The 23308-nt window shown below is 52.2% G+C and overlaps 1 protein-coding gene across 7 annotated transcripts in view; it reads left to right on the forward strand.

Moving 5' to 3' along the window:
* Window positions 1-23308, forward strand: part of PAX2 (paired box 2) — a 92617-nt gene that overhangs the window by 44392 nt on the left and 24917 nt on the right. For 4 of the 7 annotated variants that reach the window (XM_005671388.3, XM_013983669.2, XM_003359329.4 and 1 more), the window contains exons 6-7: window positions 869-988; window positions 6757-6825. In XM_005671388.3, coding sequence (XP_005671445.2) covers window positions 869-988; window positions 6757-6825 — 189 coding nt within the window. The remainder of the gene's footprint in view (window positions 1-868; window positions 989-6756; window positions 6826-23308) is intronic. The other 3 variants (XM_003359332.4, XM_003359330.4, XM_021072682.1) reach the window with 1 other exon arrangement.

Consider the following 23308-nt stretch of genomic DNA (forward strand, 5'->3'; position numbering starts at 1 on the left):
CCCAGGGCACTTGGTGCCACTGAAGCCGTAGATGAGGTCTGGGGCTCGAGGGGCTGGGATGTGGTTAAACGTCTCCTGCTGCCCCTCTTGGCTGCTGTCCCCTCTCCCTTGACCAGCAGGAACTAGAAACAGCAGGTCCCAGCCCTCCTTGAGTTGGCAGGAGCATCGTTTACCAGGCCTGTGTTACAGCGTGTGCTGGGAGGGAGGGTTGGGCCGGGCAGTACCTGAGTTGATCACTGCCGAGTAAATCTGTTCACTACTCTGTGCCCTGAGGGGGAAATTAGGAGCTTCTCCAGTGATTTCAAGACCAGAAGCAAATGGGAGAGAGGAGCTTCTCACTCCTAGGGAATATCAGGAGCATTCTTGTGTCTCTAAGAGAATCAGAGATAGCGCTTAGGAAGCCACAGACTCTAAATCAGGACTGGTAAACACTGTCCAGGAGACTAGAAGCAATGGACTGGGCTCTGTTTAGAAGGACTTGCCTGGCCTGGGGATTGGGGATCGGATGAGCCGTGCAAGGAGGCATCCTCGGAGCTGTGCTCTTTGCAGGAGCACTAAGTCACTTTCTAGACTGAGTCAGCTTTGCTGTTTCCATCCATCCTCGGGGAGTAGGTTAGCCTATAGGGAGTGAAATCTCTAGGTCTACAGTGAAGGCCTGGGGTTGACTGGTCCCCATTCAGCCCAGGATGGACAGGAGTGAATAGCCTGAATTGTGTGTAGCAGTGCATTCCCCTGAAACCACAGAGGAAGGAGGGGATTGTGGGCACCCCCCCCCATTTCCTCTGCTTCTCTGTGCCCCCAGCCCTGGGGCTTTGGCCCATGATCACAACCACTGTCCTGATGGCATTTCCTCCCTACTCCCATCCAGTTCCCAGCACGGCCTCCCCTCCTGTTTCCAGCGCCTCCAACGATCCAGTAGGATCCTACTCCATCAACGGGATCCTGGGGATCCCTCGCTCCAATGGCGAGAAGAGGAAACGTGATGAAGGTAGGGTGGAGGGAAGAGGCTTGGCTTCCGCTGTGCATGCTTTGTCCTTGGACTCAGAGCTCCGGTTTCTGCCCGGCCTTGCAGCTGCTCTGCTGTGAGATCAGTTTTAGTAGCAAAGCCCAGGTCCCCCCACTGCCCTGCTGGCTCCTGGAGAGAGGGAGGCAGGCTGCAGGTGGGGCATTAGCTTCGCCATCTGCTCAGCAGCCCCGACTGCCTCACCTTCCACTGGGATCCCCTCGAATACCCCAGTGGGAGGCCAGGAGGAAGGGCATGAACATGGGCCGTGGGAAGGTTTTGGAGGTTGGGGGACAGCTGGTCTCTGACCCAAGGATGAATGGCCACCCTGCCTTGTCTTCCCCTGATCCCACCCATCAGGAGGTGGGGGAGTGACATCATGCACAGTTGACTCTGGTGTCCTTTCTCTGGAGCACGGGGACCCTGCGCCCATTAAAACCACTCAGGGAGTTGGACCTGGGCCCCCTCTGCTCTTCTCTGTGGGGGGAGATGCCACACAGGCTCCTCTCTGACCCCTGCCCTCATTCCCTGCAACTCCTCAGGGACAGCAGGGAGTTAAAGGGCGAGGGGGACGAAGAAGAGGAGAAGGGGGAAAAATCGGAGGAGAGAATGGAGGCGATAAACTTGGGAGAAGGTGTTTTTCAAATGTTGTGACATTAAGGGTCCCTCGGTGACCATCTGGTTCTCTTTTGATGCATGAGGCCAGGGCGCAGGGGTGGCAGGCCCAGACAAACGGAGACACCAGTGTCTGGAGCCTGCTTCCTGCCCCAATCTTATGGTCCCTGTTGGGGAGGCGGTAACTTCCTGGCCCAGGGAGGGCGCATGATTTTAAGGGTATCACCTATGAAATAGACAGAACCCTCTAAAGATGAATGTCAAGGGGGTGACCGTATATCCCAGACAATCCCAATGTATGCCTTTGTCTCGGAATCTTGGCCAGTCAGCATCTCCTTTTTTCTCTCAAAAATGTCCCATTTGGACAGTAAATCATGTGGTCACCCCAAGCACAGACAAGCCCTTGACGGGGGCAGCTCTAGGGGATCAGGAGCAGAGAAGAGAGACAGAGCCGGGATCCGTAGGCCCAGGCTGAGGGAAGAGAGCGTATGAGAGCCCCGGCCTCCAGCAGAAGGGGCGGCATGCAGGAGAGGCCCGGGTCTGGCAAGACAGTGATGACCTGGGGCTGGCCTCCTTCCAGAAGCCCTAATGGCCTCGTTTCACAGGAAAACAGCTTGTCTGGCTCTATTTCTCCTTCTTTCAAAATATCCAAACCCATTTGGCTGCCACGGCCTTTGCCACTCACTAAATTTCATTGTGGTTGTTTTGGCGGCAGCCCCTGATGGGCAGGGGGCGGCCGCGTGAAAGGGCCGAGGTCCCAGTTCTCCCTGGGGGTTTCCTACGCTCGGGCTTCGCCCGGTTCCCTGGATCCCTGAGGAGTTTGGAAGATTCTTCCCCAGACCCTAAGCATTTCTCCTTTAACCATCAGCACCTATGAGCTGATCAGGGGGCCCAGGGGGGCACAGGGCCCCTTTGTACTTGCCCCATCGGCCCGAGGTTGGGACCAAGCACGTGCTCTGCTCCCTGGGCTCCAATGGGCCGTGAAGGGAGGCTGGGGGTAGAGAAGCACCAGCACGAGGCTGTGGCCACCCCAGGTTGGGCCCAGCTGGTCCAGAACAGTGTGCTCTCCTCTCTGAGCAATTGATCACATTCATTGTTTCAAGTCAATTCAATTCAGTGACCCTTTCCTGGGCATCAGTCGCAAGAGAGGCTTGGTGTTATGGGATCCCAAAGCAGAACAAGATATGATTCTTGTCCTTAAGGAGCTTATAGTCTAGTGGGGCGTGTAAGACATGTGAGCCCAGAGAGCAGAAAGGCCCATCAGATACCTAGATATCTGTGTTGTGAGGGAGGTCAGGGCCAACGGCCATGGGAACTCAGAGCGGGGAGGGAGAGAACCTCCAGGAAGGGCTGCCCTTTGAGGAGGGGCCTGAGGGGTGGACCAGAGGCATGTTCCAAGACAATGATAGTGTGAAATTCTGACGGACTGAGCCTTGTGACCAGAAGGACCTGTGGTGAAACACACGGGGCTGCTTTAGTCGGAATGAAAGGGCCTGGTGGGAAGTCACAGAGGTTAGGCTAAGTAGGGGAGTTGGGGTCACAGGCGAGCAGGCCAAGAGGGGACCAAATAAGGACTTTGGACTTTCCCTGCAGGCCTGAGAAGCCACTGAAAAGGAGCAGGAGGGGACAAGAGCAGGGCTGGGTTGGCGGAGCCCTTCTTCCTGTGGGGTGATGGTGATGGCAGCGGGGAGAATCTCAGGAGGCAGTTGAATTCCAGGCGAGGGATAAGGGCAGCCGCCATGTTAACTCGCCGCTAAAACACTCACCCCCCAGGCCTAGCGGGCCATGGGCCAAGAAGGATCCGAGACCCAACTTCTTTTGGGGGGGTGGTATTCTCTCGTCTCGATTCCCCCCTTCCCCAGGTCAACCCACAGGCCAGATGGCTCTGTCCTTTCTCGGGTGGAGGCCAGTTCTCCCCATCCACCCCCCGCCCAAACACATGCACACCACCACCCACGCCCTGGATCCATGGGACCCGGGTGGGAAGGGAGAGGCAAGCAAAGGCCTGAGCAAGGCAGACCTTTCACAGCCCAGCCCCCCCCTCCCCCGCTCTGGGTGCCTCCAAGCAGCCAGGCCCAGTGCGCATTAGGGAGCAGCTCCGATGATTAAGAAGAGGAAAGATAATTATGTGTCAAGATGATGTAGCCCAACTCTGCAGTCAGGCCAAGGTAGCACAGCAGCTGGCAGACCAGTCGCAGGAGGCCGCCTCGGGCATGGGCTGCACAGACACCCAGGTGTGTCCTTCAGCTACTAGGCCAGCACCGCAGGCAGAGAGAAAGCCGACTCAGGGCACTGAGGGGTGCTGTGATGGGAACGGGGGCACATGGGGAGTGGAGGGGCACGTCTCCCTCCAGGAGGACTCTGCGTCCCTGCCAGGCTGGCTGTGTTTTGGCCCCAGTACTGGGGTCTCTCCCTACAAGTGTCATAGCCCAAGGGCAAGCCATGAGCCTCTCTGTCCTCAAGGAAGCCACTCCTGCCTCTGGGTACAGTTCAGCCTATTCATTCAGCTCTAACAATGTCACGGTGGTGGGCATTAGCGAGGACAATCACTGCAGCGTGTGCTGGCATTATTGGAGACAATCTCAGCAGTAGTTATTGGTGTTCACAGTGATAATACCCAGGGCATTATTGGCATTGGCACTCAGAATATGGACAGCGTTATTAGTATCTGCAGCAATCAGATCCGTGGGGACACTAGTGAAGGGCCGATCAGCTGTGACTCTGGGGAAAAAGGAAACTGACAGTGACTGGGAAGCTGTTTGAGACGCCTTCTCACACCTGGGCCTTGAGAAGAATGAAAAAATCCCCAGGCTTTCCTTTGAGAAATGTGCTGGTCAAGAAACTCTGACCCGCCCCCCTCCCCTCAAGAGTTCAGGAGGTCCCAGAGTGAGACAGGTTGACAGACCAGGAATAGATGAGGAAGTTCTGTCACCAAGCACCCAGCAGGCAGGCTGCCCATCAGTCTGAGAAGGTAGATCCCCATTCAGGACCTGCTGAAATCTTTCCTTCTTGGCTGCAATTATGGGTGGCTCTCTTAGGGCCCTTCGAAGGGACACTGCTTCCCTGGATGTTGCGTGCCCTGGCTTTTGCGGCTGCAGGAGAGGGACGCGTATTTTTTCAGGCTGAAAGACCAAAGTCCTTTGCCTTCACTCAGCTGATTTGGGTCTTGGGCCAAAGCACTGCTGTCCATCGGTGGTGTTGAAGCCCAGAGCAATTACATAATTTGTCCAAAAATCCAAACGAAGTCGTATGACAAGAGTCTTCTCATCTATGTGAGGGGAGGTATGTTGGTCTCATCCTTTGATGTGTGGGACTGCAGGGGGCCGTGATTTTGCATTCCATTAATTAGGTGCACAATGAATTATGCAGTTGAGTGGTGCCAAACTGGGGCAGTTGTGCGTTTGTGGGCAGGGCAGGCTCCATGGCTGCAAATGGCCGAGTGTTATCACTGCCTTTCATAGCTCCCTTCTGCTTTGCATGAAGCCGTACCTGCAAGAAGTGGTTATTATTAGAATTATTTATTTCCTTCATTAGTTTTCCTCCTAGAAGTCCCCCAGTGTGTGGCGCAAAGGAGAGGGTAAGGCTGGGGAAAGGTGCAGTGCCTGCCCTGTCCAGGAGCCCTGGCTTCAAGCAAGAGAAGGCTGCAAAGACCCCCCTACACACACACAAGGAAGGAGGATTTGGGGTGGGAGCCAGCAGCCCATCCCCGGAGCATGCCTGGGATGGGCAGGGTGGCTCAGTGCGGAAGGGCACCGGAAGGAGGCACAGCTGGGTTTGAATCCTAGTGCCTTGGGCAAGTCACTTAACTTACATCAGCTCAGCCTTCCCCTCTGTAAATTGAAGCTGGTGGCGGCACTTACTCCACAGGAACTGTGGAGAGGACTACCCAAGATCATGGATATGGAGGGCCAAGCCAACTCCATCTTGGACGGAGCCAACTCCCTCTTGTCTGGGGAAGAAGGTTGTAATTGATGGGTTTATGTTTCGAGGGGGAATGAAGTTGTGTCAGAGAGAAACTTTTTTGGCTACAGGCTCCCTCATCTTGGTGCGGCTCCTTTTAAGTAGGGCAGCCTAGCGAGTTTCCATTATGGCTCAGCAGGATAAGAATCCAACATAGCATCCATGAGGACAAGGTTCGATCCCTGGCCTCGCTTGGTGGGTTAAGGATCTGGTGTTGCTGTGGCTGTGGCTGTGCCTGTAGGGTAGGCTGGCGACTGCAGCTTTGATTCGACCCCTAGCCTGGGAACCCTCATGTGCCGCGGGTGCAGCCCTAAAAAGAAAAAAAAAAAAAAAATAGGACTGGGACAAGCCAGCCTGGATGGAACCAGGGCAGCAGGAGAGAGATCAGCCTCCGCAGAGTGATTGGAGGACTTTTGTCCATCTCTGCCAGCACATTTGCTCTGAGATTATCCATTTGGGCCATGTGTCATCTCTTAGTCTCCATGGGCATTTTAGATGTGTGTACATGAATACAGGACCCCTTCTTTTCTAACGTGGAGTCATCCCTCCCTCTCTCCATTACTGTGTATTTCTGCTCCCATATACAGACTTATTTGTTCTCCTTGAGGAATGTATGTTCGTTTTATGGACACATAAAAGCTTTTTTACATGGGTTATGCAAATATGGGTATTGTATGTTTTCTACCTTTCTGAGATCTTTGGTTGAAAGGGGACACAGAAGGCCAGGCATTGGGCAGGCACCAAGTTTTCCGGATAGTGTATACGTTCAAAGAGATGATCAAATGTGAGCAAGTGCCTGTCTATGTCCCTGTTGCCAGCACCAGGGAGCGGGGAGAGCTCTAAGCCAGGCCTGGGTGTGCTAAGGCTCCACGGTCCTGAGACACAGCTGTGCATATAGAGTTTGGTCCCAAAGGCCCCGCAGGCATCACCCTGTGTTCTGCTGGCCAAAGCGTGGGTTGTCCCGAGCCTGCCTCCAGCGGTGGCCCCGGGGCTCACGGCAGGGACATGGAGGCTGGGCACCCTTATACTCTCAGGCTGTGTGGCAGGTGATGCTCAGAATTCCTCTCGCTGCCCTTGGAAGAGGAGCCTGGTCTCCCAGCCTCAGAGTTTGTCCCCCGTTTTCCACCCACCTGTCTTTCGCGATCTCTCAGTGTCTGTCTATCTCTTATTTGCTCTAGTCGAGGTATACACTGATCCTGCCCACATTAGAGGAGGTGGAGGTTTGCATCTGGTCTGGACTTTAAGAGGTATGGGGGCCAGAGGGACCATGGTTCGGGGCCAGGGGAAAGAGCTGGGGGTGGCGGTTAGACTCTTTGGAGAGCGGGTTCCTAGAGGCCAGAGAGCAGAACAGGACAGGTGGCCCAGGCCTCCACTGGGAAACCAAGAGGCTAACGGTGGTGGAGTCTCAGGGCCTGGCTCGCTTCCACCATGAGCCACTGCTGGGTTTGGGGCTGAGGTCTGGGTGGCCTGGAGGGTCAGGCCCTCGGTGGATGGGGGGCCCTTTTTCCAGCCCTTGGAAAAACAAAGAGCAGATCGGGTAGTAAAACAAAAGCAAAGGAGACCTGGAAGCACCTGACAGCCCTAATTCATCACGGCCCAAGTTTTTTCCTGTGTTCCCATTATATTTGTTTGTAAAAGTGGAAATCAATTTTGAAGGTAATTTTCTGGAAAGAATGGAAGGGAGGTGGGAGGGCCGGATAAGGCAGAGATGGTAAAAGGAAAAATTTAGGCCAGGCACAGCCCAGGGGCAGCTCTTGGCAAGGTGAAAGAAAATTGCATATTCAATCTCCATCCATGAATCTCCCTCACTGCTGCCCGCCTCCTGCTTGAAAACAATGAAGGCTTTTTCCCAGCGCTGGGCAGGGCCTCGGTATCAGCCTCACTTTAACTTCAGGGTCATTAATTCCCTGATTATTGAAGGAGAAGAGAGGGTTGCAGCATCGTCCATTCCAAAGGCACACCCCCCCCCATGTGATCAGGCCCTGGGCCGGGGTGGGGCGGTGGGGGGGCAGCCGGAGGGGGGCGGTGAGGTGAGGTGTTGTTTCAGAAGAGCAGAGGGGTGGGAGGGAGGAAGTGGGGAGCCAACTGGACTGGGGGGAAGGACACCAGGAGGAGGGGAGAAGAAGGCAGTCATTACTGCATACCTCTGTTGTGTTGTTATTGCAAATTAAAAGTAGCATGTTCCACTCCGCAGCTATCTTTGGGGAGGGAGGGGCACCGAGGGAGGTGGGGGATCTTATCATTGCTTCTTCAGCAGACCAGCCGTGGTGTCACCGTGTGAGGTGACATTTGAATTTACAATTCCGCTGAGAAAAGCCATTAATTCACAAATTAACATTTCTCCCTCTCCCTCTCTCTTTAACACTCTCTCCCTCTCGCACATGGATGTGCAAGCAATTGAAAAGACAAAGGAAATAGCCTTAAGGAAGAGACTTTACTGCTAGTCTGTCTGTGCTGAGATTGCTCCCCCTGCTTCCAGATAGATAAACCAATTACCTGAGCAGCTCTGCTCCTGGCCGCCCGTGATCACCTCCTTTTGTAGGCTGCCTCCGTGGCTGGATTACACTCGGTGTATCTCATTAATGTAAACCAGGCATGCCCTGGTCACTGGGCTCTCTTCCCCGCTCTCTTTCTGGAGGGCCAGCGGGAGGAGTGCTGATGTCAGAACAGGCAGGCCAGGGGGACCCCAGGGATGAGGAGAGGCCACCAGCTGTTCCCCCCTCCCTGGGACTTTGGGTGCATGCGGCCTGGGCCTGTGGTCCTGGAGGAGGCTGCAGGGGGAAGCTTGCAGGGGTGTGCTCCCTGGCAGGGGTGCATGGGCGGACGTTTAGAGGCAGAGGTAGGAGCCAGAGCTGGCCTCTCTGGGGCCCACAGAGCCTGTTCTCTGTGGCCTTTTGGTCCAGAGGTAGGGGGTTGGCAGGAGCTGAGAGGGGTCTGTGCACTCCTTGCGGAGAAGAGCTTAGGGGAAAGGTGCACTGAATCTGCACCATTTTAGTGGGACAGCATGCGGCCCAAAGGAGCTGGGAGGGGTACCTGCCCAGGAGGGCCCGGAAGGCGAGGGGAGGTTGCGCTCTGTTGGATAAACAAAACGAGGCTGCACTGATTTCCTCGCTTAGACTTGGACACCGTTAAGTCTGTTTGCCACTCAGTCCCTACACACATACCCAGCCTGCCAACTCCCTTCTGAGAGAATACCCACCCAGGGGGGCAGACCCAGGGGTGCTTGCTGGGCTCTCGGACCTCGAGTGAGCTTAACATTGTGGGTGGTGGGTCACAGAGACCACCGCCCCCCCCCTTTATGTTTGCTCTCACTCCCCTCCAGGCCCTGGCCAAGCACGGCGAGAAGACAGTATATGGGCAGAGGGAAGCCAAGCAGAGTTTGAGCTTCTTTAAGGAAAGTACCTCTGTGGTTTATTGCTGGAATTACATTATTTCACACATACTGGGCTGCCTGGCACAGGTCACAGACTCTGACCCTCAGGAGGCAGGTCCCATGAAAGTCCAGAAACCAAATCTACGTGGAGGAACCATCTGTCTGGACGAGTAGCCGACTTTAACTGCATTAACAGAGCGCAACCTATGTTCATTTTCCAACAAATATTCAAAAACGGGCTACTGGCCACTCCCGTCCAAGAGAGAGCTAAGGTTCAAAGGTCAGCATTCACTAAGACACCCCCCCAAAGCCCATTTATGAACACATATTCATTGTTATGATTATATCTTCCTAGTAACCTAGGAAATTAGACCGTTCTTACCTGAGGGGGGACTTTTTCTATCTTAGTTGGATCGCATATTTTGGCCGGACTCTCATGGGAATGTTGGCTACGAGCCTGTTGAACACTGACCGTGTCATTATCCAGAACTGGGTTTAAAGGTTTTATTAAGACCTTTACCTGGACCCCGTGCACACATGGGGGAGGTACCTGGGGAGGTACCAGGGCTTAGCCATGGCTGTGTGTAGTTGATGCGGGCGTGTGAATTTGTACCTAAATCCCTGCGTTTATACCAGAGTCCGCAGTCGAGTCATGCATCGCCCTAATTTCTCAACCAGTTCCTGCTGTTGTGGAGAGTTGTATTTGGTTGTTTGAGGAAGTGTGTTGCGATTTAGCCCCAAAGAGGATTTTTGTTTCCTCAAGTGCCAAAAAGTCAGGATAGGTCAACAGAGGATGCACAGATTTGCAGTAGAGGGGCTGCGTGGGACCCTCCACCGGTGGCAATCGGGGTGGGTGCAGCACAGTACAACTTGGCCTTGGGTTCCCCCCCCTCCCCCGTGGCTGCGGGCTCCCGTGCTCCTGCATGCACACCCATCTTGTCAGGATATACCTTCAGCCCTTGTCTTCCTCTCGACAACTACCTTCCAGCCCTGCAGGTGGGCACGGTGCTCCTTCCTCACGGGCAAGGGGACCCAGCAAGAAATCTGCTGCGTCAGCTCTGCCCTTCTCCCCCGGGGTGAGGGGGCATGGACGCAGGAGGGAGGAGCCGGTCCCTGCCACTCGGGAACTCACGTCCCTGGGCACCATCTCCTCTGCAGGCCCCGGGCAGCTGAGACGGGCAGGGGACTGGGGATGACATGACTTGGAAAAAGGGCAAGGGAGATCCAGAACTGCCACCTGCCAGAGGAATGGGTCCCAGCCAGCATTGCTGGCTGCATGACAGGGGCCCCAGAGCCCAGGGAAGGGCCTCTCCTTTGCCTGTCTTCCTCAGGGCCCCGGTGGCCAGTAGGGCTCTCCGGGACCCTCCTCATTCTTCCCCGTGGGGGTGGGAAGGCAAGGGGGGTTGGGGGAGGGCCGGAGACTGATCACGAGCCTTGGAGCCGAGTTGCAGCAGAGCCAGTAATTCAAACCATCCTGACCCTTCGGTGAACCCAAACCTGCTGACCTTGACAGCACCAGACAAGGGAGGCCTCACAGACCTCAACCTGCATGGAGGCTTTGCCTTCTCTCCCTCCCTTCCTCGGAGCCCATGGCCCAGGCTCCAGGTGGCTCCTGGTTTGGCCGTCCCAGCGAAATGTCAGCATCCTCCCTCCCTGAGCTGCCCGCCTGCCTGCCTCAAAGCACCCTTTGTGCTCATCTCTGCCAGAGACAGTTGCGTGGACGTCTCACGGGGGTCTCTCCGGGGCCTTCTGCTTTCGACAGAGCTTTTACACCTTGCCTGCTCTCCTCCTGCCCAGACTTCATCTTTTTCAGCAGCACTGGCTAGTGTGTGTGTTTGTGTGTGTGTGTGGTCTGGGTGCATACAGGGACAGGGATAAAATGTGATTGAGACAGAGCAGACAGGGGAGGGAAGGAAAAGAAAAGCCAGAGGAAAGCAGCCCCAGGAACCTGCATTCAAGTAAATGCAGTTATGAAGTTTATGATCTCCTCCTGGGGGGAGCTGGAGTCCATCCAACAGCCTCTTGGAGCCGGCCAGACAGCTCCCGAAGCAGAAAGTGCGGCAGGAGTGTGAGCAAGTGACACCGAGAGAAATGCATGGCCTCTCTCTCTCTCTCTCTCCCTTCTTCTCTCTCTCTCTCTCTCTCTTCCTCACTGGCTCACACAGATGTCCCCCGGCCCCAGCAGCCTGCAAAAACTAGGATGGAGGGATACAGACAAGTGTGTTTGGTAGGAGGGACCCAGGAGCTTCCCTTCCCTCTTACCCCCGCCCCCCATCTCCATTTCCTTGGCAGCGTGGACCACTGGGGCAACTGGCTTGTGGAAGCTGCTGTGGGTGAAGGGCAGGGCGGGTGGTCCTGAGGTCTAGGGAGTAAAAGGGACCAGAATGTGGTCTCCCAAGAACCTGCCTTTTTGCCAGTGCCAGGGATCCATATTTTTCTGGCACCTTGGTCTAGACCAACCCGGTACCCCACAGCTACTGAAGACAGCTGCTGGAGTTCCTTGTGGAGAAACCATCAGAGACAGTATTTTTTTCTGGGAATTCAGGGGAAATAAATGGTTGACTAGGTTGGGATATGGGAGCTCTCAGAGGGACTTACAAGCAAGGTGAAGCACCTGCCTTTCTAGACTCTGCTTCATGGGCACAAGCACATGGGTTCATGTGTGAATTCACTAACACTAATACTGACAATAAGAATACTCGACTTTAGAGGAAAAAGGAGAGTGGAGAAGAAAAATGGCTAGAAAGGGAAATGTGTAGCCAAGGCCTTGGCTCTGGGGGGGGCAGAGGTGTTGGCAACAGCCAGTCTGTTGCCCCCGGTGCTGCTTCCGTGACATGCCTGGGCTGGGGACTGGCAGGGGAGAAATTGACCTCCCACTTCTTCCTGGGAACCCTGTGTCCCTATTCAAGTTCTTCCAGGAGCTGGGACAGAGGGGGACAACAGCGGGAGAGTCATCCAAAGGCTGTGAGTCGAGGAGGAGAGGGTGCAGGGGAAAGGGAAGGGTGGCTAGAAATTGCTGATTGTGGAGGATGCTTTGGGAGGCCAGGAGATGCGGGGCGTGGAGGGAGGCAGGAACTGCCCAGGGATGGCTTTTGCCCTTTCTCTCCCCTTTTCTCTCCCCTCCCCTCCCTCCTCCTCCTCATCCCTCCCCCCTTCCCTCCGCACATCTTTATTGGTTCCGGTAATAGCGTTGATTTGCATGTCAGGCAAAGCCTTGCTACACACACAAAAAGAAAACCCCAGCCGTGGCGGTGTGGCAGTGTCAGCTCTCGCTGTTGTTCGACAGTGTAAAATTAAATTAATAAAGCCCCCAACACAGGAAAACATAACAGGAAATTAATGGCCTTTACTGTCGCTCTGATGCAGTCATTTGCAACCCTGCTTTCCGCACCAAAGACTTCATAAATGCAAGCAGTTTCTCTAAACAAGCATACTTAGAGCGGCCTGGTATGTAATTTTTCGCCTTGCTTGTGTCCTTTGAGCTAACAAAGCCCCCTTCCCTTCCGGCTCCAGAGAGGTTCCTAACTGGCTCTGGCCCCAGCTGGAGCCTGGCACCAGGCAGGAGGCCCCAGTCCCTCCCAAGAGCCCAGGGAGGGCTGAAGGAGGACCGGGTCCCACCCAGACAGAGCCACAGCCAGCCCTCCATGCCCGCTGGCCACCAGAGAGCCCCGAGGACCCGCAGGAAGGCACAGCACAGGCTCTCAGCCAGGAAAGTTGATCCCTCCGGGGAATTCACCCAACCTCCCCCCAACCCTGGCCAGCCCTTCCTCTGCACAGCTGTCCTCTCTCTCCCACTACCTGTTTGCTCCCCTTCCCCATACACACCCGCTCGCCCTCCTTCCACTTCTCATCAGAATCTCACACACCAGGCTGGCTGTGTGTTGGCAGCGGGTGCCCGTGCCCTTCTTTTCTAACAATAGCTGGGGGACTAATCGGCTCAAAAAAGGGAAAGTAGGAGTTCCTGTCGTGGCTTGGCAGAAATGAATCTGACTAGCATCCACGTGGATGCAGGTTCAATCCCTGGCCTCACTCAGTGGGTTAAGGATCTGGCGTTGCCGTGAGCTGTGGTGTAGGTCGCAGATGCAGCTGGGATCTGGCATTGCTGTGGCTCTGGTGTGGGCCAGCAGCTGTAGCTCCAATTCAACCCCCAGCCTGGGAACCTCCAAATGCCGTGAGCGCGGCTCTAAAAAGACAAAAAAGCAGGGGGAGTAACTTCTCTGGGGTTCCAGGCCTGCCCCTGTCTCCTCTTCGCCTCTGGTTGGTTTGGAGACATGAGGGTCTTAAGTGATCATTCAGGCCAACCCTCTGACCTTGGGCAGATTTCCCATAAACCACTTTGGAGAGCTGAGCGTCTGTGGTTTTGCTTTGGCCTGTCAGTGAGCGGGATATTGAGAAGACTTGCACTCACCTCTCTAGGGATCTCTGCGGGCCCAAGTTCCCGCTGGGTTGAGATATATGAGCGGTGTAAACCACCAGGAGGTGGATCCCAAGGAACTTAACAATCTTTGAAGAGGCAGGGTTACCCTGGGTCTGACCATAAGCTGTTGCATAAATGTCGAGCCATGTGGCTGAGCATGTGGTAGGAATCCGGGGATGTGGCTAGAATAGCAAGCAGGAAGTGGGACTTGAACCTGGGACTGGCTGAGATTCAGAGAGGCTCTCATGGGGAGGGAGGCCAGTGGCTGGGCTGAGAGTGGTGACAAGGCAGAGTCAGGTTCTTATCTTCTGTTCTTATCTGCCACTCCCATAGAATTCTCCCCGCCAGCAGTTCTGCCTGACAGGTCACAGCCCCTGCCTGGACACAGGACATAGATAGAAAGTTGTCGCTGTTCGCAGCACTGCCTTTATACTGAGGTGTGGAGGGAAGCGCATGGAAGTTGGAACTCAGATATCTGAATGGCGGGCTCCATCTCCACCCCTTGCTTGGGCTGGGACCTTTGGCTGATTACATAATCTCTCCGAATCTGGTTTCCTTCATTTAAAATAGATGGGACGTAGAGTGGTGGTAAAAATCTCCACACAACATCTCTCCTCTCCCTCCTTCTCTCCCTTCCATTCATTCCACCGGAAAGGCGCTGGGCTGAGCCCTGGGTGGATTTCCGTTCCTCACATGGTGTGGTCCCTGCCCTGGAGGGAGGTCCCTCACCATCCTGATTACCCATCTCTGAATTCCTTCTTGACAGGTGCGGTCTCTCTTAAAAGAGCACTAAAGTCTAGAAAAAATCTAGCCAAAGCCAAGTACAGTAGAACCATTGCTGTTCTCCACCTGGAGATTCTACATCCATAATGTAGCCTTAGATTACATTCGATTTTTTAGCAGCCGTGTCAGACTCAACTCATATTGAGTTCGTGGTCAACTAAAACCTCGAGATCTTTTTCACATCAATTGCTATCAGCCAGATCTACCCCTTTCTGCACTTGTGTAATTGATTTTTTTTTTAAACCCAAACATAGGGCATTCCATTTATCCCTGTTGAATTTCATCTCATTGGTTCGGGCTCTTAATTCCACCTGATTAAGATTGTAAGGATGTCTTCTATGTCATCATTCAAGCAGTTTTTTAAATAGAGTTATTTCCCTTTAAAATAAAAGAAAGCTACATGACCCACCAGTGGAGACGCCCCTCACCTGGTTGCTTTAGGGACTATTGAGCCCAACAGCCATCAGCCATTTCACTGTTCTTCATCTTGTCCGTAAAGTTAGGAAGATTTTAAAAATCCAGTATAAGTTGATGAACAGATTGAATGCCTGCTGTGTATAATGCATAGCAGGATTGATTTACAAAGGCAAATAGGACACAGTCCCTGACCTCAAGAACCTTCTAATCTAGTAAGAGATAGATGTGCATACAAGCAGAATGTGATAGATGCTATGATCAAGGTAGAAAGTGCTGTGATAAACAATAAAAAAAAAAAAAAAAAAAAAGGAGGGAGCAGTTTCTTCCCACCAGGGCTATTGAGGAAGTCTTGATGGGGACGGCATTTGATCTAAGCATTGATAACTAGTTAATGTGCTACAGCTTATTCTTGGGGGGTGCATGCAGGCTCCATGGTATGACTGTTTTCTTTTCTAATGCCCACGAATTAACTGCATGATAGTTTCTTCTACGAGGTTTCCAGGCCCTAATATTAAATGTATAGAGTGATATTCGCATGAGCTTTCTTTTCCTCCTTTTTTTGCGAAGCATGATGGCGTTGGTTTTGTCACAGCCTTGCCCTTTCATCGTGACTTTTCAAGGATGATCAACAGCAGCAAAATTTAGGATCCTACTGCCCCCTGACCTCATGTTTCTGATATATGAATTATCTGGGCCTGGGAGAGTTAACCCAATTGAAATGGCTAAGAGTTACCTGCCTGGTCTCCTTCTGACCCAGGCAACTCCTGCTGGTCCCATTTTCAAGATTCTTTCCTTTGACGGAGAAGACAAAGGCAAGCTGGGGGTGGAGAAGTTTTACCCTTCCTCCCATTTCTCTACCTATTCCCTCCCCTCCTAAGCACAGAGCCTCATGCCGCCTTCCTTTTTATTCTTTCTCCAGACACAGCCACCAAGGCCCTTTTTTGTCGTTTCAGCTTGTTCTGAGCTTTTGTCTTCCCGACGGGCTTCCTCTCCTCTCGCATCCATCCTTGGTTATGGTCTCCTCCGTCCATCTGTTGTGTGTCCTCTCTAAGAACAAAACAATAACTTGTGTCTGATAATAAGTGTAATACATGCCCTTGTAAAAGAGCATTGGGAAGATAATAATAAATTTTTTAAAAACCACCCACAATCTCATCACTAAGAGAGAACCACTGTTAGAATTTTGGCATATTTTTTACAGTCTTTTTTTTTTCCTGTATATGTAGGAACTATATATTCAGGAAATATATATATTCTGATAAAATTATGTCTATATTCTGATAAAAAGTATATATATTATATGAACTTTTTATCAGAATTGGAATGAGATGGTACAAGCAGCTTGTGTCTGCTATTTTCACTTGACATTATATAGGACCGTTTTCACATATCATTAAATATTCTTTGAAAACATGATTTTTTAATGGCTGCATAATCTTCCACTCTTCGGTGTACATGTCCTTTTAAAACCTAGACTCATCATATTTTAAAGCTTATTCGTGTGCAACAACAATGATTTTCCTTAAATGCCCTCGCTCTCCACCCCTCCCCCACTCCCACTCCCTTTACTTTGTCAGGTTGATTATTCACGCTGGTAGAGGCAGAATTTCATTTTTAGAGTATCCTGTGCTCATGGAGTTATATTCCCTTCTACAGTCTCTTGCCATGGGATCACACAGTCATTCTTTCCCTCAGCACACAGCAGTTTGCTTTCCTGGAGTCAGAGTCTGCCAACACCCCTTTCCTTTGCTACCGTCACCTCTAAACGTGGTTGCTTTCTTCTCAGATCCCCAACACTTTCCTTTCATCAAGTTTTCTTTCTTGGTCAGAATTAAGCAACCTGGAATAGTGGGAAGGGCACGGACTAAGAACCTCGGTTTCTATCCTAATGATGACTAGCTGTGTGACATGGGAAAATTATTCAACCTTTCTGAGCCGCTCTCTTTTTTTTTTTTTTTTTAACTCTCTAAGAGGGAATCAGATGAAATTATCTCTATGATACTTTCTACCTATGAAATGTGATAACGCTGGATCTAGAGTAGCAACTTCCTAGGCTGCTGCTTTTTCCTGCTAAAAGACAACTTGCAAGGCAAGTATAGAATGTATTCCATCTGACAAATCAACCAACAGTTTTTGTCACCTCCTGTGTGTCAGGCCCTGGGCTAAGTTTACAAAAATGAAAAAAAATGGGTCCCCACCTTTAAAATTGTCACAGTTTAGCGGAAAAAATAGACATTAAAGAAGTTCCCATCATGGCGCAGCAGAAACAAATCTGACTAGGAACCCTGAGGTTGCGGGTTCAAATCCCTGGCTTCGCTCAGTGGGTTGAGGTTCCGGCGTTGCCATATGCTGTGGTGTATGTCGAAAAGGTGGTTCCAATCTGGCATTGCTGTGGCTGTGGTGTATGCTGGTAGCTGAAGCTTCGATTCAACTCCTAGCCTGGGAACCTCCACATGCTGTGGGTGAAGCCCTAAAAAGCAAAAAATGAAACAAAAAAACAAACAAAAAAAAAAAGAAAGAAATAGACATTAAAAAAATAACTGTAATACATACAGATTCTAAACGTGGCTCTGCCGCTTACTGGCTGGAGTAGGTGATTGGGGCAAGTTACTTCACCTCTTTAGCCCTCGGGTTCTTCAGGTTCTGAGCTCAATGGCCAGAGGCACGTCTCCTGGCTTTGCTTCTGCCTCCTCTGTCCTTTGTTAGCTGTGTACCCTTGGGAAAGCTCCTGAACCTCTGCCCTCCATTTCCTCACCTACAAAACAGGGATAATAGTAGAAGCTTCCTGCTTAAGTTCTGGTGAAAATTATATGAGTTAATACATGTAAAATTCTTAGATGAGTGCCCAATATATAGTAAGCACTTAATGTTAGCTGCTATTATTGTACGGATTAAATCAGTGGCTTATGTTAGGCCTAGTGCCTGGTACCATAATAGGAGCTGAATCGATTTTAGTTATTATTATTATGTCTACAATAGAGGTTTGGATAGATGGCTACTGGAACACAGAGAAAAGAGAATTGAACGCTGCTGAGGGAGGAGTTCGCAAGCCTCTGGTGTTCATCTGAGGAAGCTCAACGTTGAACATCTCGAGGGACTTGGCCAAGGTCATATAGCAAGTGAGGGACAAAATTAGGATTTCAACGCAGGAGATGTTACTCCTAGTGTAGCATTACATTAGGGCTACTGACGCAGCTGGTGTTCCCAGAGGCACATGGCTGGGTGTATGTGGGCCCAGTAAGACTGAGATCAGGCAGGCAGGTAGATAGGTAGGTTTGTAGGTCTGGCCCTGCCTTCCACTTCTCTTGGAATGTTTAGAAGTGGGGCTTGGTCAAAGACAGTAGGTTTGCCAAGGCTGGAAGGCTAGACAGAAGCTGGTCTTGCTCAGAGCCAAAGCTTTGGGCCAAGCTTCTTTTTTCTTTTTCTTTTTTTTTTTTTTTTTTGTCTTTTCTAGGGCGGCACCCGCGGCATATGGAGGTTCCCAAGTTAGGGGTCAAATTGTTGCCACCGGCCTACACCACAGCCACAGCAACATGGATCCGAGCTGCATCTGCGACCTACACCACAGCTCACGGCAACATTGGATCCTTAACCCACCGACCGATGCCAGGGATCGAACCCGAAAACCTCATGGTTCCTAATCAGATTCGTTAACCACTTAGCCAGGACAGGAACTCCTGGGCCAAGTTTCAAGGGCTTCTTTGACCCCTCCTCTTGAGCTTGGCTCAGGGTGCCTGGCCAGCACAGTGCCACAAATTGTCTGCTAAAACGACGGGAGGCCATGGGGAATGTCATCCCATCTCCTTGGACAGAGAGGGTTTGCACCTTCTCTGGCCCAGCCCTCTCAGCCCCTTCCCAGCACTTGGCGGCATTCCCCCCCCCCCCTTTCTCTAGATCTCCTGTCTCCTGCCCTTCTCTCCTATCTCCTACCCCCCAGCCCCGCCACGCTCCTTCCGATTCCTTTCTCCTTCCCGCTCCCCTCTGCCCCCAACCCTCCCCATGCCGTTAATCCTCGACCTTCTCCAGTCTGGAAAGCAGCCCGGCTCGCTCGCTCGCTCGTCAGCATCCCCACCTCTCTCCCTGTCCTCAATCAGATGGGAGGCCAGGGTGGCAGCCCAGACCCCGAGGTCCTGCGCCGCCGCCGTGGGGGTGGGGGTGGGGCCGGGGCTGCACAGGCGGGCTGCCCTGAATGACAAGCGGGGATATTGATCGCATTCTGAACTCAGCCCAGCCGATAGAAGGTAATTAATGACTCCATTTGCCTCAGTACCTAGGAGAACAATTGAGTTTGAAACTGCAACAACTGGCAGCTGGGGAGACTGGGGGACGACCTGGGGCTGAACCCCTCAAAGAGGGAAGGTGGTGTGAGAGGAACTAAGGCAGAGAGAGGAGGGGCAGGGGCCACGGGTCAGAATGGGATGCGGCAAAGCCACCCGCCCCATCTCAGCGCCCCACCACCACCACTCCTGCCTCCCTAGCCCCCTGCAGGCTGAGGCCCATCACCCACTCCTCCCACTTCCTCACGCTTTTTTCTTTTCTTCCTATATCCCTTCCTCAGGTCCTTTTTGGTCTGTGGGTGAAATAAGACTTCTTTCGCCCAGATTGCTTCCCCCTGGCTGTGGGATCACACCCATGTTTTCACTTTCCCTCAGCTTGTTTCTTCCTTCCTAACATTGAACTAATGGCATCTCTTCTGCAAGTGTTTCCTGGGAATTAGAGCTAATGTATAAAAGCACCTGGAGGCTGCCTAGTATATAGTTAGCGCTCAGTAAGTGAGGGTGGTGATGATCTTTGATAAAGAAGGCAAATGGGATAGAATGGAGAGGGCTTTCGAGACAGATATTCCTGAGTTCAAATCCAGCCTTTGGCTACTTTCTAGTTGGATGATGTTGAACAAATAATTTTGCCTCTCATCTGAAAAGTGAGAATCATAATGGTAAATACCTCCTAAAATGGAATGGATTTAATGAGTGTAGGTGGAATATTGTCAGTTTCTCCATCGCTGGGTAGGTATTTGCATTCGGGCTTAGAAAACTAAAGTTAGTTTAGTTCTTTGCTGGGCTTTAACAGAATTCCTCTTAAATGCCTTATTTCTCCTTCTTAGGTTTGGGTGAGCAGTCCCTGTTCCTTCTACCTTGATTTCATAGACTTTGATGAGCCCCGGTGCTTTCTGACCAAGGCAATGGCATTATTTCACTCTGTCTGTTACCACTACCCACACCTACCTTTTGGTCAGTGCCCAAGAATTTCTCTTGTCCCTTGCAGTGATTACTTTGGGGATTCAGGAATAATGTCAACACACAAAGAGGACAGAACACTTCTCTTTTGTCCCCTGTCTCTAGCCCTCATCCCTGATACATGGTGTTTAGGCACTGTCCCTCTCCCCAAGCTGCAGAGACCTCCCTGGACAGCTCTATTCATGAGTGGCCAGCAAGAGGGTTCTAGTTTGGGGTCAGAGAGGTGGGAGGTAGGGCTACAGCTCCAGGACCACCCAGGACTAGATGGGGAGTGACAAGGCTAAGTGAACGAGGAGATCACATCAAAGCCATTTTTATTAATGATACTAGAAGTGGTATGTGCTTGTTGTACAAAGACTGGACCATACAGAAAAACGTAGATGAGAAGGAAAGAGTTTGCTCATGGTCAGGAAGTAACCCCTGTTATCCTGCGGGCGGGGGTCACGGTGACCTTTGGCTTTGCAATTCTCTTCTTTTGCGTGGAGATCCAGTCCCACTCCTGGAGCCCAGGCTCTGCCCGTGGGCTGGGCGGGCAGCAGCAGCTGCTCATTGCTGCTCAGGCCACAACCATCCAGGGGCACCTTCCCTGCATCAGGCTCCTTGATGGATATGCCCTTGATCTAGCTATTTACCCTCCTTTATTCTGCCCTTCATTTACTCTCAGCCTCAGTTTCCTCATCAGTAAAAAGGAGATTCGAATCCTTAGTTACCTTGGAGAATAGTTAAGAAGCCCGAAAAATGTAAGGAGGTCGAGGAAAGCTTTTTGTTAACTGCTGAGCAAATAAGGAGCGGTCAGAGGAGGAGACAATATGAGCCTTTGTTCCCCTTGAAAGAATAATCTGCGTCAAAGTTTTAACTCAGCAGTTTGTTTAATTTAATTAATGTCTGTATATCCTGCCTCATTCCAAAAAGGACTTGAGGTAGCTCGCTCTCCTTCAGAGCTGCTACAGCTCACGCCAAGGGGACAAAGCACCTGGAAGGGCTCAGTCCTGTGAATCCTGCTACCTGGTTATGCGACCTTGGACTGGTCACCTCCCCTCTCCCACCTCACCACCCATCCCGCTAGTTTTCATTACCATAAAATGAAGAATTTGGGCCAGGTGTCCCCTCGTCATTCTGGGCACAGTCTGGGCTCAAGCAGCCCAGGGGCCATAGTCAGCAACCTCAGGGTAGGGAGGGTGCAAAGCAAAAAGGAGGGAATGTAGGGAGGGACCCAGGGTGGCCCTCAGCTGGGTCCAGGTCCCCTGGGTTTGGCACCCAGGTAACAGGGTGAAGTGAGGTGGAGGGCAGGCTCTGGAGTCAAACCGACCCCGATTCAAATCCTGACTGCCGTGTGTACCAGCTGCATGGCCTTGGATAAGCGACTCGACTGCTCTTCGCCTCCGTTTCCTTATCTTTATAACAGGTATCACAGCACTTACCTACCTCACAGGGTCGTTGGGAGGATTAAATGGCATGTACAAAGTGCTCAGCACCGTGCGGTGGATGGTGGCTGGGCGGGGGACTGCGGACCAGGGCCAAGCCCTCCGCATGTGGAGACTGACCAGCACAGGTCCCTTTCCTCCTTCTGGGCAGTCTTACTAAACCTACAGCAACATTTTCCAACCTCAATCTTAAAAATGTGGCCTGAGAGTGGGAAAGAATATTGGAAATCAGAAAGCCCAGGACATGTGGCGCTGTCCTCCTCCACCCCCCGCCCCAGTCCAGGTCCTGGACTGCCCTCCTTATCTGGACTCCCAGGCTTCCGGAAGGCAAAGCCAGCTGGGTTCACTCTTATGCCCTCAGCCCAACCTGTGCCTCCCTGGGCATCTGGTGTGGGAGGCTTCTTCCTTTTCTTCTTCTCTGCCTCTGTCTCCCGGCTTCCTCCTTCCCTAAGCTTCTCCTCCTCGGACCTCTGAGCCCAGGCTTCTCCTGGCCTCCTTTCCTCACTCCCTTCCCGGCCTTCCTCCTTGCCTCTGCCCCTCCCTGCCTGCTCCAGCCGAGGGAGGAGCACCCCTCGCCCCGCCCTCTGGAGAGAGCCTGCGAGAGCTGACTTGGGGCACTGCCTCGCCCTCCCCCATCAGTAATGCCACTGCCCTCTCCCTGCCCCTGGCACTCTCCTCCCTGCCCCCCAGAACTTCCTTTGTGCTCCTTCATCATCAGGACTCTGCCTGTCCCACCTCCCTATCACCTTCCTTCTTCTCTGGGGCGTGTCTCCTTATGTCTCCTGCAGCCTCTCTTGGTGGTTTTCTCATGCCTTCATCACACCGGGTTGCCTTTCTGCTCCTCTAGCACCTTCGGTCCCTTCCTCACCTCACCCCCCTTCACTCGCCTCTTCTTCCCTTTCCCACCTCCCTCGGGCCACCTCTTCCAGGAGCAGCCTTCCTCCTGCCTCTCCTTCCTCCCTCCCTCCCGCCTTCCGTTGCTGCCTCTGTAACCTGTCTTATCACCAGGGCCTGAGTATACAAAAAAAATAAATAAATAAAAAGGTCAGTGAGTGGAGGGAGCAGCAATAACCCCTAAAACAGTACTATCAGTGGAACATGATTGATCAATTGAATTCCATAGCGGCTGAAAAATGTGGGATTAAGTAGTGTATTATACGCACAATGAGTTGAGGCATGATGTTCATTTCAAGTTCATTTCGCCGGCCTCTGCCACCAGATCAGGCAATCAATAGGGGCAGCAGATATCATATATCACCTCTCTGCGGGCTGGGGAGAGAGCGCCATAATCTCTCGCAAATTTAGAGTGACAGATTTGTCAAGATCTGAAGGGCCCCTGAATAAATGAAGGAAAAGAGACTCCTCCAGCCAGTGACCTGAGGACAAAGCTTCAGTTCAGCCCCTCCACGCGCGCGCGCGCACACACACACACACACACACACACACACGTGGGCTGAGCCAAGCCACACAGAGGCATATACACAAATCTACACAGAAGCATAGCATGAGTCTTACCACACACATATGCACATACCCTGCGCATAACGTGTGAGCATGTGCTCACAGACAAATGCACTGTACTCCCCATGACCCATCAGGGACACTGCAGTCACCACACACAAAGAGTCTTGCTGTCTCCCTCAGCCCTGACAGCGGGGCTTTCCTGAAAGGTAGGAGGACTCCAGCAAGAAAGAACTAGACACAGCAAAACATGCAAATAGCTCCAAGGGGTGGAATTAGGATGATGGCAAATCCTTGAAAGAGGAGAAACACAGGGGACGTCGGCTCACACTCCCCAGGCGGTCACACACGTACACATGCACTGTTTCAGAACGCTTCTTGTTCTGTCGCTTACACATACGCAGACATGTATTTATCTGGATGTTGATACGTGTACAAATGCGTATACACAGAAAATACACAAATGGGAAAGATAAATATGCCACATCCTAACTCATATACAGAGATGCATACATTCCCCCTAAGGCAGAAAATCATTCCAGGGGCTTACACAGAAAAAAACCACCACAACCAGGTTTTGTGGCCATGAGAACAGAGGGAACATAGAAATATCATCAA

Source organism: Sus scrofa, chromosome 14, assembly GCF_000003025.6.
Source record: "Sus scrofa isolate TJ Tabasco breed Duroc chromosome 14, Sscrofa11.1, whole genome shotgun sequence".
NCBI classification, from domain to species: domain Eukaryota; kingdom Metazoa; phylum Chordata; class Mammalia; order Artiodactyla; family Suidae; genus Sus; species Sus scrofa.